The sequence below is a fragment of the Phoca vitulina genome, unplaced genomic scaffold (genome assembly GCF_004348235.1).
Source record: "Phoca vitulina isolate PV1807 unplaced genomic scaffold, GSC_HSeal_1.0 scaffold10, whole genome shotgun sequence".
Taxonomy (NCBI): Eukaryota; Metazoa; Chordata; class Mammalia; order Carnivora; family Phocidae; genus Phoca; species Phoca vitulina.
The window spans coordinates 15,371,962-15,387,207 of NW_022589713.1; the positions used below are offsets into that span (position 1 = coordinate 15,371,962).

A 15,246-nucleotide genomic window follows, 5' to 3' on the forward strand; every position below is an offset into this window, starting at 1 on the left:
TTAAAAAGAGAGAGAAGTCAAGGGGTAGAGAGTATGATAGGTCACAGGATGCAGGAAAGGAAGGAAGCCTGGGAGAGGTTGGTAGGAAGAATAGGGAATGTTTGAGGGATTAAAGGCTGCAGTGAGGTTGAAGGGAAGGCATTTAGAGAGGAAAATTGAGAGAACTGGAATAATAGCAAGAGGTGTTGACTAATATATTGGAATGTTAGAATTTCAGGAGTAGAATGTTTCCAGGTTCGTAAAGTTGAGGACATGCCCTTGAGTGTGGGCTGCTTAAGAAGGGTGGAAAAGGACAGTCTACAGAATTGAACATGGTGAACCCACACAGGAGGGCACCTGGAAACAGGGTAGAAAGCAAGTCTGAGTTGGATGTCGAAGATTAGTAGATGTCAGTGGTCGAATCTGCAGGAGCCAAAAAGGGAAATGATTTATTTCTACTATATTTCTTAGTTCTGTACTTACATTGCAATGTTGACCCAGAGGTTGTTGAATTTCTTTTTATTGGACACATTTTGATAAGCCTGGTAGGTTGCCAATGGCTAAGCCAGTCATAAAGTTGAGAGATGTAGAAATAGGTTTAGGCAATATTTCAGCTCCTCTGTAGGTACACAGGTTTTGATTTGATTGTGTATATCAGGTACAACGAAGGGGGAAAGCATTGGCTTCTTGTTTTTTAAAGTGTAAAAGCAAGTCTTTAAAGGCCTTTTCATTAAATTTGTTTTGTTTTAGAAGCGTGCACATTGTACTGCTTTAAAAAGTATATATTTTCCGTTAGAATTCGGTCTAGAATTTCATACTATGTATCATATTATAATTGTTACAAAATGTATTCAATTTATAAAATAAAAAGTCATTCAGCAAGCCCCATCTAATTAAATCATACTTTGAGATTCCAGTATGCCTCTAATTTTGTTTTCTGTTATGGCAGATCTTTTATTTAGTATAGCCTCTGATTTATAGTGAGTCTCAAAATACTGTTTTTGTCATTCTTAGGAAAACGGGAAATCATTTTCACAACTTCATTAGTTGGCAAGACCTAAGAGCTGTTGAACTTATAAAATCTTGGAATAATTCCCTCATAATGAAGGTAATCTTTTTCTTATCTTCTGTGGTTTGGATATTACTATTTTCCCTGTAGATGTCCCTTAACTGTAGGCTTAAGTGTATAATCTCCCACCTGTACTGTTTCAGGACGTTGAGAAGAGAATACACATACGCACGCTCCTCACATCAGTGAAACTCCATAATAGTCACCCAAAAGCATATGAGGTAGACTCAAGTACTTAATTAATTACACTTCAGGAAACCCTGAGGAGGTTTAGGATGGCCCAGATGTTCTCAGGAGAGTGAGATAATTCATGTTGCCATTCTTGGAGAAATAGACAAGATGCAGACTATGTCCAGAAAAAATACAGAAATGTCCAAATTTCATCCTCTTTTGTTATAAAAGTGGAGAATGGATATCGAGATGGATAACTAGCTGACTGCCACGAGCTCTTAACCTGATGCCTACCACAGTGGTCGCAAATGACAAAGCTGATGACCATGACGATGACAGCAGTGGTGGTGGCAATGTACGTGTGGGATTGCTGAGTCAGAGGGTAAGACAATTTTCTAAACGTGGCCAAACCTGCAGTATGTGATGTTATAATCAATACTGCGCATTCCCTGTTGCATATTGCAATACTACGTGTTCGAATGCCGCACAGCTAAATGCCTCCTCAGCATAGAGTGCCTGTGGCAGATGGTGCTTCAGGGAGTATCTGGAGCATCGGTTTTACTCCAAAACTATTTGGAGACATTAATTTTATATGAAAACAAACATGAAGATATTATGGAATATATGCATGAGTGAAAGACACTTTTGCCATAATCTCATCCACATTGGTTTTTCTTTTGTTAGTTTAATATATGAAAATGCACCTTGCTTTAATAACTTGTAAGGCTGAGAACTGAGAGGTGCTGTTTACAGGAAAGAGAAATTAGGGAGTCAAAAATAATTATAAGGAAATGTCATGAACTTTGAGTGGTATAATTTAAAATTATACTATTTATAATGTGTAATTCTGTATCTTAATGGATAATTTTAGTTTTTAATAGGTCAATTCATCAAACATTTCTTAGGTTAGTCAGTGAGGTATTCAAAACTTTTATTCCTTTAAAAATAAGTTTTGACTTTGAAAACATTTACTTCTGTAGGACAAACCTCAAATGTAAAACTGACTTCAAGCACAAAACTCGGCCTTTAAAGCACTTCATCTACTTGATATTGAGCATGCGCATGATGTAAGCTTTGGCTTCTCTTAGGAGAAAAATGTACACAGACTCTTGGAGTTTAGCACACATGATTCCGGGGCCTGTCTTGACACTGAGAGAACCGTTCCTACTCTGCACTCATCCTATACTGGATGCTTTTTTTTTTTAAGCATTTTATTTTTAAGTAATCTCAACATGGGGCTCAAACTTACAACCCCAAGATCGATAGTTGCATGCTCCACCGTCTGAGCCAGCCAGGCACCCCTATGCTGGATGCTCATGGGTTAGTGATTGAGGCTCATGGAAGTGTTGAGGGTGTATATGCCAGAGATGAAACCAAAGTCATTCATTTAGCCAGTGCTAGCTCCAAGCAAACTGGTGAAGTATTTGATGTGTGTTGGCAGTCTCCTGGCACCGTTGTTTTCCTCCAGTTCTTCCAGCACCCATGCTTCCTCTCACTCTTGTTCTGATTCTTTCTTAATGGTTGCTAAGGCTTCTCTTTGCTTTTAGCATAAAATCCCACTCCTTACCATGGATTGGCCCTGTCTACAGCTCTGACCACTTCCCAGACCCTTCCTCCCTGAAGCTGCTAAGGATTCAGCTCCAGCTTTGCCAGGGTGGTTTTGTTCTTACAGCACCGAAGCTCTCTCTTACCTTAAGGCCTTCGTACCCTCAAGGGGCTCTCTCCGCCATCATGACTGGATTCTTCTCATCTTCCCGGGGGCAGCTCGTATGCCATCTCCTCTGTGTGAGCCCTTTCCTGCCATCCCATTTATAGAGTAGCGTGTCCGCACTTCTCAATCCAGTCTCTACCATACTGTCCTTTCTTTCACGGGACTTAGAACATTTCAAAGATTTTGAGACATACATTTTTTTTAATTGAAATTTTAATTGAGATAATTATAGATTCACATGCAGTTGTAAGAAATAATACAGGGATCCCTTATAGGCTTTGCAGTTTCTCTCAATGGTAACATTTTACAAAACTATACTATACTGTCACAACCAGGATATTGACATTAATACAATCTATAGATCTTATTCAGATTTCCCCAGTTTTACTTGTACTTGCGTGTGTGTGTGTTATAATTTCTGTACAGTTTTTTTCCTGTGTTCATGTATCCACCACCAGAATCAAGACGCTGAATAGTACCTTCATTACAAGGGTCCCTCATGTTGCTCTTTTATAACCACATCCTCTCTCGTGTGCACTCCCCACGCTCTTCCCATCCCTCGCTCCTTGCAACCACTAATCTGTCCTCCATTAAATATTTTTTCTCACTTCAAAAATATTATATACGTAGAGTGATGCAGTATAAAACCTTTTGGGGTTTGCTTTCTTCACTTAGTGTAATTCCCTGGAGAATCCAAGTTGTACGAGTATCAATAGCTTGTTTCTTTTTATTGCTGAGTTGTATTCAGTGGTACATATGCATCACCTGTTTAAGGACATCTGTGCAAATTCCAGTTTTTGGCTATTACAAATAGAGCTGTTTTGAAAATCTGTGTACAGAATTTTATGTGAACATAAGTTTTCATTTCTCTAGGATAATACCCCAGGGGTACAATTAATTGCTAGGTCAAATGGTAATTGCATGTTTTGTTTTATAAGAAACTGTCAGTCTTTTTCCAGAGTAGCTGCATCATTTACATTCTCACCAGCAATGTATGAATTATAAGACATACATTTCTTTTTTCCAATTTCAAAAGGGTGATTTTTTAAGAAGGATTTTTTTGTTTGTTTGTTTGGGTTTTTTTAGGGTGGTTTTTTTTTTTAAAGAATTTATTTTTAGGTATCTCTCCACCCAGTGTGGGGCATGAACTCACAACCCCAAGATCAAGAGTTGCGTGCTCTACCGACTGAGCCAGCCAGGCACCCCAAGCAGGATGTATTTTTAACCATTAATTTTTTAAAATCATTTTAACCATCAATTGTATCTTAGCATTATATCACAATTTAAATAGCAGGATTTCTTTCCTTTTTTTGGTGGCACATTTAATATTGGTTTATTTTACATTCAGTGTCTTTTTAGATTATTTCACTTATTGACTTGATTACTTGTCTGTCTCTTCCCACTAGAATGTAAATTTCAAGAAGGCAGAGATTCTGCCTATATTGTTCATTCTGCTTTCTCAAGGCCTAGCACAGTCCTTGGTACATAGAAGGTACTCAATAAATATTTGTTAAATGTAAAAACAAAATGTTAATTGTTCATATGTTGATTAAAAGTGCAGTTGTAAGAACTCTTCATACTTTTTGTATGCCTCCCCCAGGTATCTGTATTTTAATAGAAGATCACTGAAGGATATTAAATGTAATTTTTTTAATAGAGGAAAGTATAGTGTTCTTAGGAAGGAAGAACCTCTTTCAGTTTGAAGCATTCTTATCATATAACACAGCAGAAGGATTATGGGTGGTCATTTTATATACTTTCAGAAACTCTTATTTTTTAATAAACAGTGCAAAATATAAAGAAACACTGAAGGTTTGAAGGGTACAAACTTTCAGTTATAAGATGAATAAGGTCTGAGGATCTAATGTATAACATGATGACCATAGTTGATAACACTGTATTATATAATTGAGATTTGCTAAGAGTAGAACTTAAATGCTCTCACCAAAATGAAAAGGAAAAAAAAAATTAAAATGGGGCTCATTGTTCCAAAAAAAGGGACAAGACTGAAATGTAGAGAGAATTGAGTCTATACATTTTCTTGATTGTTGCATTTACTATTTTAATAAATAAACCAAAATCTTTAAATATATACATATATATATTTTTTAATTTTTTTTAAAGATTTTATTTATTTATTTGACAGAGAGAGAGAGAGATCACAAGTAGGCAGACAGGCAGAGGGAGAGGGAGAAGCAGGCTCCCTGCTGAGCACAGAGCCCGATGTGGGACTCGATCCCAGGACCCTGGGATCATGACCTGAGCTGAAGGCAGATGCTTAACCATCTGAGCCACCCAGGCGTCCCTACATATATATATTTTAAAATGTTTTAGAGAGAGAGAAAGCTCATGTGCGTGTGAGTGGGGAGGGAGGGGCAGAGGGAGAGGGAGAGAGAGAATCTTTTTTTTTTAAGATTTTATTTATTTGACAGAGAGAAAGAGAGAGCACAAGTAGGCAGAGAGGCAGGCAGAGGGAGAAGCAGGCTCTCTGCTGAGCAGGGAGCCCAATGCGGGACTCGATCTCAGGACCCCAGGATCATGACCTGAGCCGAAGGCAGATGCTTAAGTGACTGAGCCACCCAGGCGCCCCAGAGAGAGAAAATCTTAAGTAGGCTCCACACCCAGCATGGAGCCTGATGCAAGGCTTGATCTCACAACCCTGAGATCATGACCTGAGCCAAAATCGAGATGGATGCTTAACCGACAAAGCCACCCAGAGCCCCTTTAAATATATTTTTTTAGGGGAGGGGTGTGCAATAACAGAGGGAGGAAAATGCAAGTGAATATTTTGTAAAACATTAGTTTCAGAAGTTGAATTGTTCATCTGCATTCTTGTAGTAGGTGGCAGGATAAAGTTTTTGTTTTTGGTTTTTTGGTTTTTTTCTATGACAAACCTTAAAACTCAAAGCCAGTTTTCTGTGAAAGGCTTTTTCTTTTTAATTAAAGATTTTTCTTACTAAGAAGTAAATTTTAAACTATATATATTTCATCTTTGATTTAGATAAGTATAGATAGTATTAAATGAAATCATACATCCCAAATTTCAGGTACTTAAGATGTAGGGGAGTTTCCCTTATGGTTTAATACTAACTTCATTAAAAATATATTTCTAACCAGAATATAGCCTTCTTCCTTGACTCTCTACCTTTTATTTGAAAAGACTTTATCTTGAGCTTCTTGTGTTTGCTAAAGAAGGTCATAGTAGATGTGTTACATTTCATGTGTTAGAATACATATGTTAAAAATTGTCCACTTAGGGTAATACTGCTTTACTTTTCTTAAGTGCTAAAAACACTGTAAGTAGTTGAATTATTTGTTTGTTATTGGGTTTGTTTTCATATGTGTAGAATTAATATAGAAATATCAAACACCATTAAATGCGTTTTCCTAAAGTATCTTTTTTTTTTTTAATAGCTATTCCAGAGTTCCTGCCGAGTGCTGCACTTTTTCACTAGAAGTAAACGATTTTTAGCCGTCAGTTTGTTCAGTTTCACAAACCAGCATGTTTCTTTGAGACTGGCCTGGATTTTACAGAACCTGGTTGAGGTAAGGAAAGATTGTGTGTGTGTGTGTGTGTGTGTGTGTGTAGACTACAGGGAAGAAAAAAGTAAAGGAATAAAGATAGTAATTTGCTTATCTGAGGGAAAATTAACTATCCACTACATATTGGGATGGAGTACAGGAATCTTTAGTCTGTTTTTTTAAACCTTTTTATTGTAAGTCATAACACATACAGAAAACTGAACAAAACAAAAATTTACCACTCAGTGATACATTGTGGAGCAAACATCTGTGTAACACTACTTGAATCAAGAAATAGAACGTTGCGATACTGTGTATCACATTTTCTTTCCAATTTTACTTTTTAACTTGTGTTTTTTTTCTCAATACTATAGTTTTACCTGAATTTTTTTGAATTTTGTATAAATGTGTAAATTAATTTTCTTATATTTTCATTTCTATTTAGTGTTCAATGTATGATTTTATCACTATCCATTTATCCATTCTGTTCATGTACATTTGAGTTATTTCTAGTTTGGGGCTATTATGAATAATGCTGTCTTTTGGGGTATATATAAAGGCATTTCTGCTGTATCTATATATGGGAATGGAATTTTTAGGGCATGAATGTGTATATATATATATTTTTTTATTTTTCACTTTTAGTGGGTAATGTAAAAAAATTTCCCACAGTTTTTGATAATTTACATACCCACCATCAGTCAGTGAGAGGACTTCGTATTTCATGTACCCTCATAATTGGTATTATCAGGGTTTGTTTTTTAATTTTAGCCATTTTGGTAGGTAAATAGTGATCTCTCACTGTGATTTTAGATTGGGTAATAAAAAAAGAAGATTCACCTGTATGCCATCTACAGGAGAAACATTTCATTTATTTTTTTAAAGATTTATTTATTTGAGAGGGTGTGAGAGGAGGGAGAAGGAGAAGCAGACTCCCCGCTGAGCAGGGATCCTGATGTGATGAGGGACTCGATCTCAGGACCCTGACCTGGACCAAAGGCAGACACTTAACCGACTGAGCCACCCAAGTGCCCCCAGAATATACATTCTTAAGTGCTCATGGAACTTTCTCCAGGATACATCACATGCTACACCATAATACAATCTTCAATAAATTTAAAAGGACTGAAATCATACAAGTATTTCTCTGATAACAAAGGAATGAAATTAAAAATAATTAACAGAAAGATGGGGGGGCTGACTGGCTCAGTCAGTAGAGCATGTGACTTTTTTTTTAATTTAAGATTTTATTTATTTATTTGACAGAGAGACACAGCAAGAGACGGAACACAAGCAGGGGGAGTGGGAGAGGGAGAAGCAGACTCCCCGCTGAGCAGGGAGCCCGATGCAGGGCTCCATCCCAGGACTCTGGAATCATGACGTGAGCCGAAGGCAGACGCTTAACGACTGAGCCACCCAGGCGCCCCAAGCATGTAACTCTTGATCTCAGGGTTGTGAGTTCAAGCCCCACATTGGGTATAGAGATTACTTAAAAATAAAATACTTAAAAATAAAAAGAAAGAATTAGCAGAAAGAAATTTGGGAAGTTCAAAAATAAATGGAAATCAAACTGTCCTTTTAAATAACCAGTGGGTAAAAGAAGAAATCCTAAGAGAAATTAGAAAATACTTTGAGATGAATGAAAATGAAAACACAGTATACCAAATCATGTGTTGCGGCAAGATCAGTGTTTAGATAGAAATTTATACGGGGCGCCTGGGTGGCTCAGTCGTTAAGCATTTGCCTTTGGCTCACGTCCTGGGATCGAGTCCCGCATCGGGCTCTCTGCTCCGCAGGAAGTCTGCTTCTCCCTCTCCCACTCCTCCTGCTTGTGTTCCCTCTCTCGCTGTGTCTCTCTGTGTCAAATAAATAAATAAAATCTTTTTAAAAAATATTTAAAAAAAAGAAATTTATAGCCAGACTATATTACATATAGAAATTATATTAACAAAGCATCTAACATTCTAACTTAAGACACTGGCAAAAGGTAGCAAACTGAACCCACAGTAGCAGAAGGGAAGAAATGTAAAGATTAGTGTGAAAATTAATGAAATACAGAATAGAAAAAACAGTTGAAAAAATCAACAAAACAAAGGTTTTTCCATGTCTTTTTATTGCTTAGTAATGCATTTCTTTTTATCACTGATTAGTATTTCTTTGTCTAGATGTGTTTCGTTTATCTAATCACTTGTTGGAGGACATATTGTTGCTTCTAATTTTTGGCACTTACAAATAAAGTTGCTATAAACATTCGTGTACAGGTTTGTGTGTGTGTGTGTGTGTGTGTGTGTGTGTGTTTAATCAGAGAGAGAGAGTGAGCACAAGCAGAGGGAGAAGCAGGCAGCAGGCAGAGGGAGAAGCAGACTCCCCACTGAGCAGGGAGCCCGATGTGGGGCTCGATCCCAGGACCCTGGGATCATGACCTGAGCTGAAGGCAGCCGCTTAACGACTGAGCCACCCAGGCATCCCTGTATACAGATTTTTGTGTAAACGTAAATTTCAGCTATTTTGGGTGAATACCTAGGTGTGCAGTTGCTGGATCAGATGATAAGACTATGGTTAGCTTTGTTAGAAAATGCCAAACTGTCTTCCAAAGTGGGTAGACCATTTTACATTTCTACCAACAATGAATGAGAGTTCCTGTTGCTCCACATCCTTGCTAACATTTGATATCAGGGTTTTGGATTTTAGCCATTCTAGTAGGTGTGAAGTAGTATCTCATTGATTTAATTTGTAATTCCCTAACATAACAATATGGTGTAGAAATATGACTTTTCTTTCCTTTTCTTCTTAAACATTGACAAGGACTTCTAGGATATAGTGCATGACTATTAATTCTAATAGCTGTAGCCTCATGGGCTCTGTCTTTCTCTCTCTCTTTTCTTTTTCATGTTCTCTTGTTTCCTTAGATGCCTGATTATTTAATTTCTTTTTAATTTAAGCTACTTAATGGATGTATGATTAACATACAAAAAGCTGAAAATATTTAGTATATATAACTTGATGCGTTTGATGAGCTTGGTTACTTATTTGTATGCATGTGTATGTATATCAGCTAGACATTGTATTTGCAAAATTATGTGTAGAAATTATGAGAGCCTTAACATTAACACTATCTTGCTCTGGACAGGAATTATGTTTGTTTCTTCCATTCTTCTAGGCACCAGGATTACATCAATCCAGTTTAATGACTGAGGTGATTCAAAACTGAGCTGCATTTCCTATGAGAGCCTGTCTTTCTAGTTTACCCTTACTCATAGGGTAGAGCCATTTGGAGTCTTAACCCAAAGCAAGGAGGATTGACCTTGATCCTAATCTGAGCCCTAATACTGACTCTGTGTCTTTGTAGCCTCATATGGACCTACTCCCTATCAGAGGACCTGGCTGTCAAATGTTTTTTGAATGAACAGATGAACTTACTACTTGTCAGGCATTGTTGCTGTTTACTGAAATACAGATTAACCTTTCTCTAATCTGGAACAAATTTTAGAATCACAATTTCTAAATTTAAAAAGAGTTTGAAATAAAGTAATATTACTTTAAGCACTCCCTATGTAAGTGATATAAAGCTTGAATGGAATCTTCAAAATATTTGTTATAAATAATCTACAATGACTTCTTTTTTGGAACTCATGTCATGTGTTTTCATTTTATTGATCTTTTCTACTGTTGAAATAGAATTCATCCTTAAATATATTCATTTGCTGTTCTTTTTGTCTCATTTATTTAGGAGATATGTTTTAAGCATCTGCTATATGGCAGGAACCCTCCTCGGTGTTGGGCTTATAATTTAGTTTCTGCTCTTAAGGAGCTTAGGGTCTAACAGGGAGGTAGTGACGTGAGATAAGGGCTATCTGGAAGATTCCCATAGAGTGTCGGCTTGGGCAAATCCAGGAACTGCTAGTCTTGAAGGACAAATAAGAGTTGGAGAGGTGGTGAAAAATGATGTAGGGCGTTGTTTCCACTATGTTAGTAATATATCAGGGCGCCTTGAGATATTACTCAGTTGGTAAGCATGCAACACTTAAGCTCGGGTCGTGACTTTGCCCCCAACGTTGGGTGTAGAGCCTATTTTAAAAAATAATAATGGAGACGCCTGGGTGGCTCAGTCATTAAGAGTCTGCCGTCAGCTCAGGTCATGATCCTAGGGTCCTGGGATGGAGCCCCTCATCGGGCTCCCTGCTCAGCAGGAAGCCTGCTTCTCCGTCTCTCACTCCCCCTGCTTGTGTTCCCTCTCTCACTGTGTCTCTCTCTGTCAAATAAATAAAAATCTTTAAAAAAAATAAAATTAAATTAAAAAATAATAATGATATCTCAACAATCATTTCATTGTCTCTATTAGCTATTTAAAGAGGTTGTGATATGTTTGTTTGCTTTGGCATGCTTTATGCTAAGGGTTAGCACATTTTTTCTGTAACATGCCAGATAGTCATAATTTAGACTTGGAAAACTACTCTGCCATTATAGTGTGAAAACAGCCATAAATAATACATAAATAGGTGAGCATGGCTATGCTCCAGTAACATTTTATTTATGGACCCTGAAATATGAATTTCATTTACTTTTCGTATGTCACAAGGTATTCTTTTTTAAAAATCAATTATAAAATTTAAACACCATTCTTAACTTGCTGTACAGAAATAAGCAGTGGGTTGGATTTGAACTGTGATCATAGTATACCATCCCCTGTTTTATTTATTTATTTATTTATTTGAAGATTTTATTTATTTATTTGAGAGAGAGAGCATGAGAGGGGAGAGGGTCAGGGGGAGGAGCAGACTCCCTGCCGAGCAGGGAGCCCGATGTGGGACTTGATCCCGGGACTCCGGGATCATGACCTGAGCCGAAGGCAGTTGCTTAACCACTGAGCCACCCAGGCGCCCCATCCCCTGTTTTAGACTTTATGTAGACATATCCATATGTCTAAATTAAAAATAGGTATATTTACTTTCTTTTTTCATCACAAAAGTAACACATGTTTCTTGTAAAATTAAAGCCTTTTATACCTTATAGTAATTGCTTAGAACTGTTTGGAGTATATTTTAAAAATAGTGTATACACACACACACACACACACACACACACATTCATTCTTATCAAAAAATGGGATTTTATTGTATTTACTGATCGGCACTTAATTATGCATTTCCTAATTTAGCCTTTTTGAGTCAGTTTTGTGATGTTATGTTTTCTAGGTGCAAAAGGCAATTGAAGAAGATAATTGCTGCTTTGGGACTATTGATACCTGGTTATTACATAAGCTCACAAAAGGTAAAGATGATCTGATAGATCTATCTTAAGTAACTGAAATTTGACTGATAGAAAAGATTCACCTAAAAAAAGTGGAAGTTACTTTTTTTTTCCTTCCTTTGTCCCAAACATACTGCTCCTTGGTACCCTAGTAACTACATGTTATAGTAAAGCTAGATAAATTTTAGATTTGTAAGAGGAGGGCGATTTTTAAATTATGATCAGAACTCAAACAGAAGGCAGAGGAACAGTCTTAATTTCAAAAGTGTTAAGACTCAAGTTCGGTAACAAATTTGCCACTTTGCAGCTGGGTAACTATAGGCAATCATAATGCATCTGTGAACCCCTTTCCTTATCTTTAAACTGGGGATCAGAGTGCCTAGGTGACAGTTGGTTAAGCTCTGACCCTTGGTTTTGGCTCAGGTCATGATCTCAGGGTCATGAGATTGAGCCCTGAGGTCAGTCTCTATGCTCCGTGGAGAGTTGGCTTGAGATTCTCTCCCTCTGTTCCTGCCCCAACTCCCGTGCTCTCTCTCTTTCAAATAAATAAATCTTTAAAAGAAATAACAAAATAAACTGGGGATCATGATGTGACAATGTATATGAAATGCTTTTGTAAACTATAAACGTTCAAAAAGATTAAGTGGGAAATTGCTTTGGAGACTTTGCACTGGAAATATACATTTTGGAATGAATTTGAGGCCAGACAAAGGTTTAGATTATAAACTAGGGACAGTTGTTGATTGATACTACTTGATAATACATTATTTACAATGTAAATTTAGGTTCTGTATTTGCCACGGATTTTTCAAATGCCAGTGCAACTGGACTATTTGACCCTTTTAAGGTAAAGTTGTTTTTTTTTTTTCCCCTTTTGAATCACTGATTTTTGTATAATTTAGCTTGGATTCTGATGACACATTTTTATGCTTAGATGTGTTGGAACCGGCTTCTTACTTCCATGCTTTCGATACCACTGTTTATCCTGCCTCCTGTGAGGGATACGAGGTAATGATGAACATCAGATATAGAAACCAGCAAAATTGTCCCTGAATTCATTTTGCCTTAGTGGGGAAAGCATTTTATTATTTGTTTGACATCCTTGTATGTTCATTATATAACATTTTGGTCTATGTGAAAATCAGTTTGCTGAATTTTAGTATTAATATTTCTAGAGCTATGACTCACTTTTTAATCAATTTTATTTGAAGCCACAATTTTGGATCAGTGGATGAAGAGTTATTTGGTGTCCCTATACCAATAGCAGCCTTGGTAAGTAGAAAACTCAAGGGTTTCTCCATGCATAGTATAAACTAAATAATGTATATGAATAGTTGGGATTAGATTTAAGAGACATGAGAGGTCCTTGCAGAATAAAATTAAAGTATTTTTTTCTTTTTAAGTTAAAATCTAAAAAATTAGATTTTTGCTAATAATTTATACTCCTGGATGCAATCAGGAGTATTTTCTATATCCCGGAAAGGAGACCACAGGGCCACTCTTCTGACATGAAAGCTCTAATCTTTTCTGACTTCCGTATATATTGTTTTTCAGAAAACTGTTAAGTTTTTTTAAAATGTTGTATTCTGAGTAATGTGTGGTTTATATTTGATACTCTGAGACAAAAAAACAGGGATAGGGCCGTTGCTTAGTTTGTATTTGATACAATATAACCAAACAATGACAAGGCCCTTTAAAGTAAATAAAATGTTGTATTTCTATTTTATAAAATCCTTAGCCAGCATATACTAGTAGAGAAACTGTAGAAGAGTGAAAAATTAGCTCTTTCAGGTTTTTGAGGTTCTTTCTTGATTGTACTCTTTCTGTCTGGATGAAAGATCTAGAACTTAGAGAATCTCAAGGATTTGCCACCTGGTTGAGGGGCTCTATGGAAACTCTGACCTTGACTTTGATTTCCTGTAATAGCTTACACAGGACGTATAGACCATCTTTCCCTAGTTGGATGATTGCCACAGTAGGTGGAGAAATCAGGTAATCCCATGTTACAAATTCCTCATCATTTAGAGAGGATCAGTCTTATTCAATTTAATGGTAGGCTCAGGTTTAGATAAAGGTATGGCTGGAACAATTGAAGTGTAGTGACAAAGTGTTCTTTAGATGAGTTTCGGTCCTTAAAATATTTCTTTACATTGTTAAAAAGAAGGGTGCCTGGCTGGCTCTCTCGGTGGAGCATGTAACTCTTGATCTTGGGATTGTAAGTTAGAGCCCCACATTGGGTATAGAGATTACTTAAAAATAAAATCTTTAAAAAAAAAAGAAAGAAAGAGAAAGAAAACAACAGGCCTAAAATGGCAGCCTAAGTTAGTAAACCAAGACTTAATACCTTCCCTAACTACAGTTTCAACCCCCCAGAAATGTAACCCTTAAACCAGTCAACATGGGAATTTTTCATCAGCACTAGGAAATTTTCTCTTTTTTTTTTTTTTTAAATTTTATTTATTTATTGGACAGAGAGAGACACAGCGAGAGAGGGAACACAAGCAGAGGGAGTGGGAGAGGGAGAAGCAGGCTTCCCGCTGAGCAGGGAGCCCGATGTGGGGCTCGATCCCAGGACCCTGAGATCATGACCTGAGCTGAAGGCAGATGCTTAACAACTGAGCCACCCAGGTGCCCTAGCACTAGGAAATTTTCTGATAGGCCCCTTCCATTCCCCTTAGGAGGGCAACCTTATCTAAAACAATGGATTTTTTTTGCTAATAATTTCCTTTTTCCCATTCCCAATCTACCTTTAAAAATCTTTCCTTTTCTGGGGCACCTGGGTGATTTGGTCGGTTAAGTGACCAACTCTTGATCTCAGCTCAGGTCTTGATCTCAGGGTCATGAGTTCAAGCGCCACACTGGGCTCCACGCTGGGCGTGGAGCCTACTCTAAAAAAAAAAATCTTTCCTTTTCTGTAGCTCTTTGGAAGTCCCCATACTTGCTAGATGGGATGCTGCCCGATTCATGAATTGATTAATAAAGCCAATTAGATCTTTAAAATTTTACTCAGTTGGGGGTGCCTGGGTGGCTCAGTTGGTTAAGCGTCTGCCTTCAGCTCAGGTCATGATCTCAGGGTCCTGTGATTGAGCCCCGCATCAGGCTCCCTGCTCAGCAGGGAGTCTGCATCTCCCTCTGCCCCTCCCCACCGCTTATGCGCTCTCTCTCTCTCTGTCATTCTCTCTAAAATAAATAAATAAAATCTTTAAAAAAAGAAAGAAAAGAGAAGAAAATTTGCTTGGTTGACTTTTTGTTATTTAACAGATTTGGTGGCAGGCAGCAACAAGATCCAAAGTGAACTTCCAGCAGCATTTGGGGACAATGAGAAATACAGGCATGGTACCCCATGAACCCTTTGAATGCATGTGTTTCTCACTGCTCCTGAGGGCTGTGGGTAAATTCTCTCTTGGTTCTGAGCTCCACTCTTTGTTCATTTAAGCTCCCCCAATCTAATTGGCTTTCCTTTACAGCCTGAGCTGCCAGATGGTTATGCCTAGAGCTAGTTTTTCCTGGAGTCCCACTGAGCTGGCAAAGTGTCTGCCCAAAG

The 15,246-nt window shown here is 37.5% G+C and overlaps 1 protein-coding gene across 3 annotated transcripts in view; it reads left to right on the plus strand.

Moving 5' to 3' along the window:
- The window catches only part of GK5 (glycerol kinase 5), a 74,338-nt gene that overhangs the window by 21,604 nt on the left and 37,488 nt on the right, over positions 1-15,246 (plus strand). For 2 of the 3 annotated variants that reach the window (XM_032408546.1, XM_032408547.1), the window contains 6 exons: positions 994-1,087; positions 6,345-6,476; positions 11,648-11,723; positions 12,488-12,549; positions 12,637-12,710; positions 12,914-12,974. In XM_032408546.1, the coding sequence (XP_032264437.1) occupies positions 994-1,087; positions 6,345-6,476; positions 11,648-11,723; positions 12,488-12,549; positions 12,637-12,710; positions 12,914-12,974 (499 nt within the window). Of the gene's footprint in view, positions 1-993; positions 1,088-1,450; positions 1,602-6,344; positions 6,477-11,647; positions 11,724-12,487; positions 12,550-12,636; positions 12,711-12,913; positions 12,975-15,246 lie in introns of those variants that run through there. The other variant, XM_032408548.1, reaches the window with a different exon arrangement.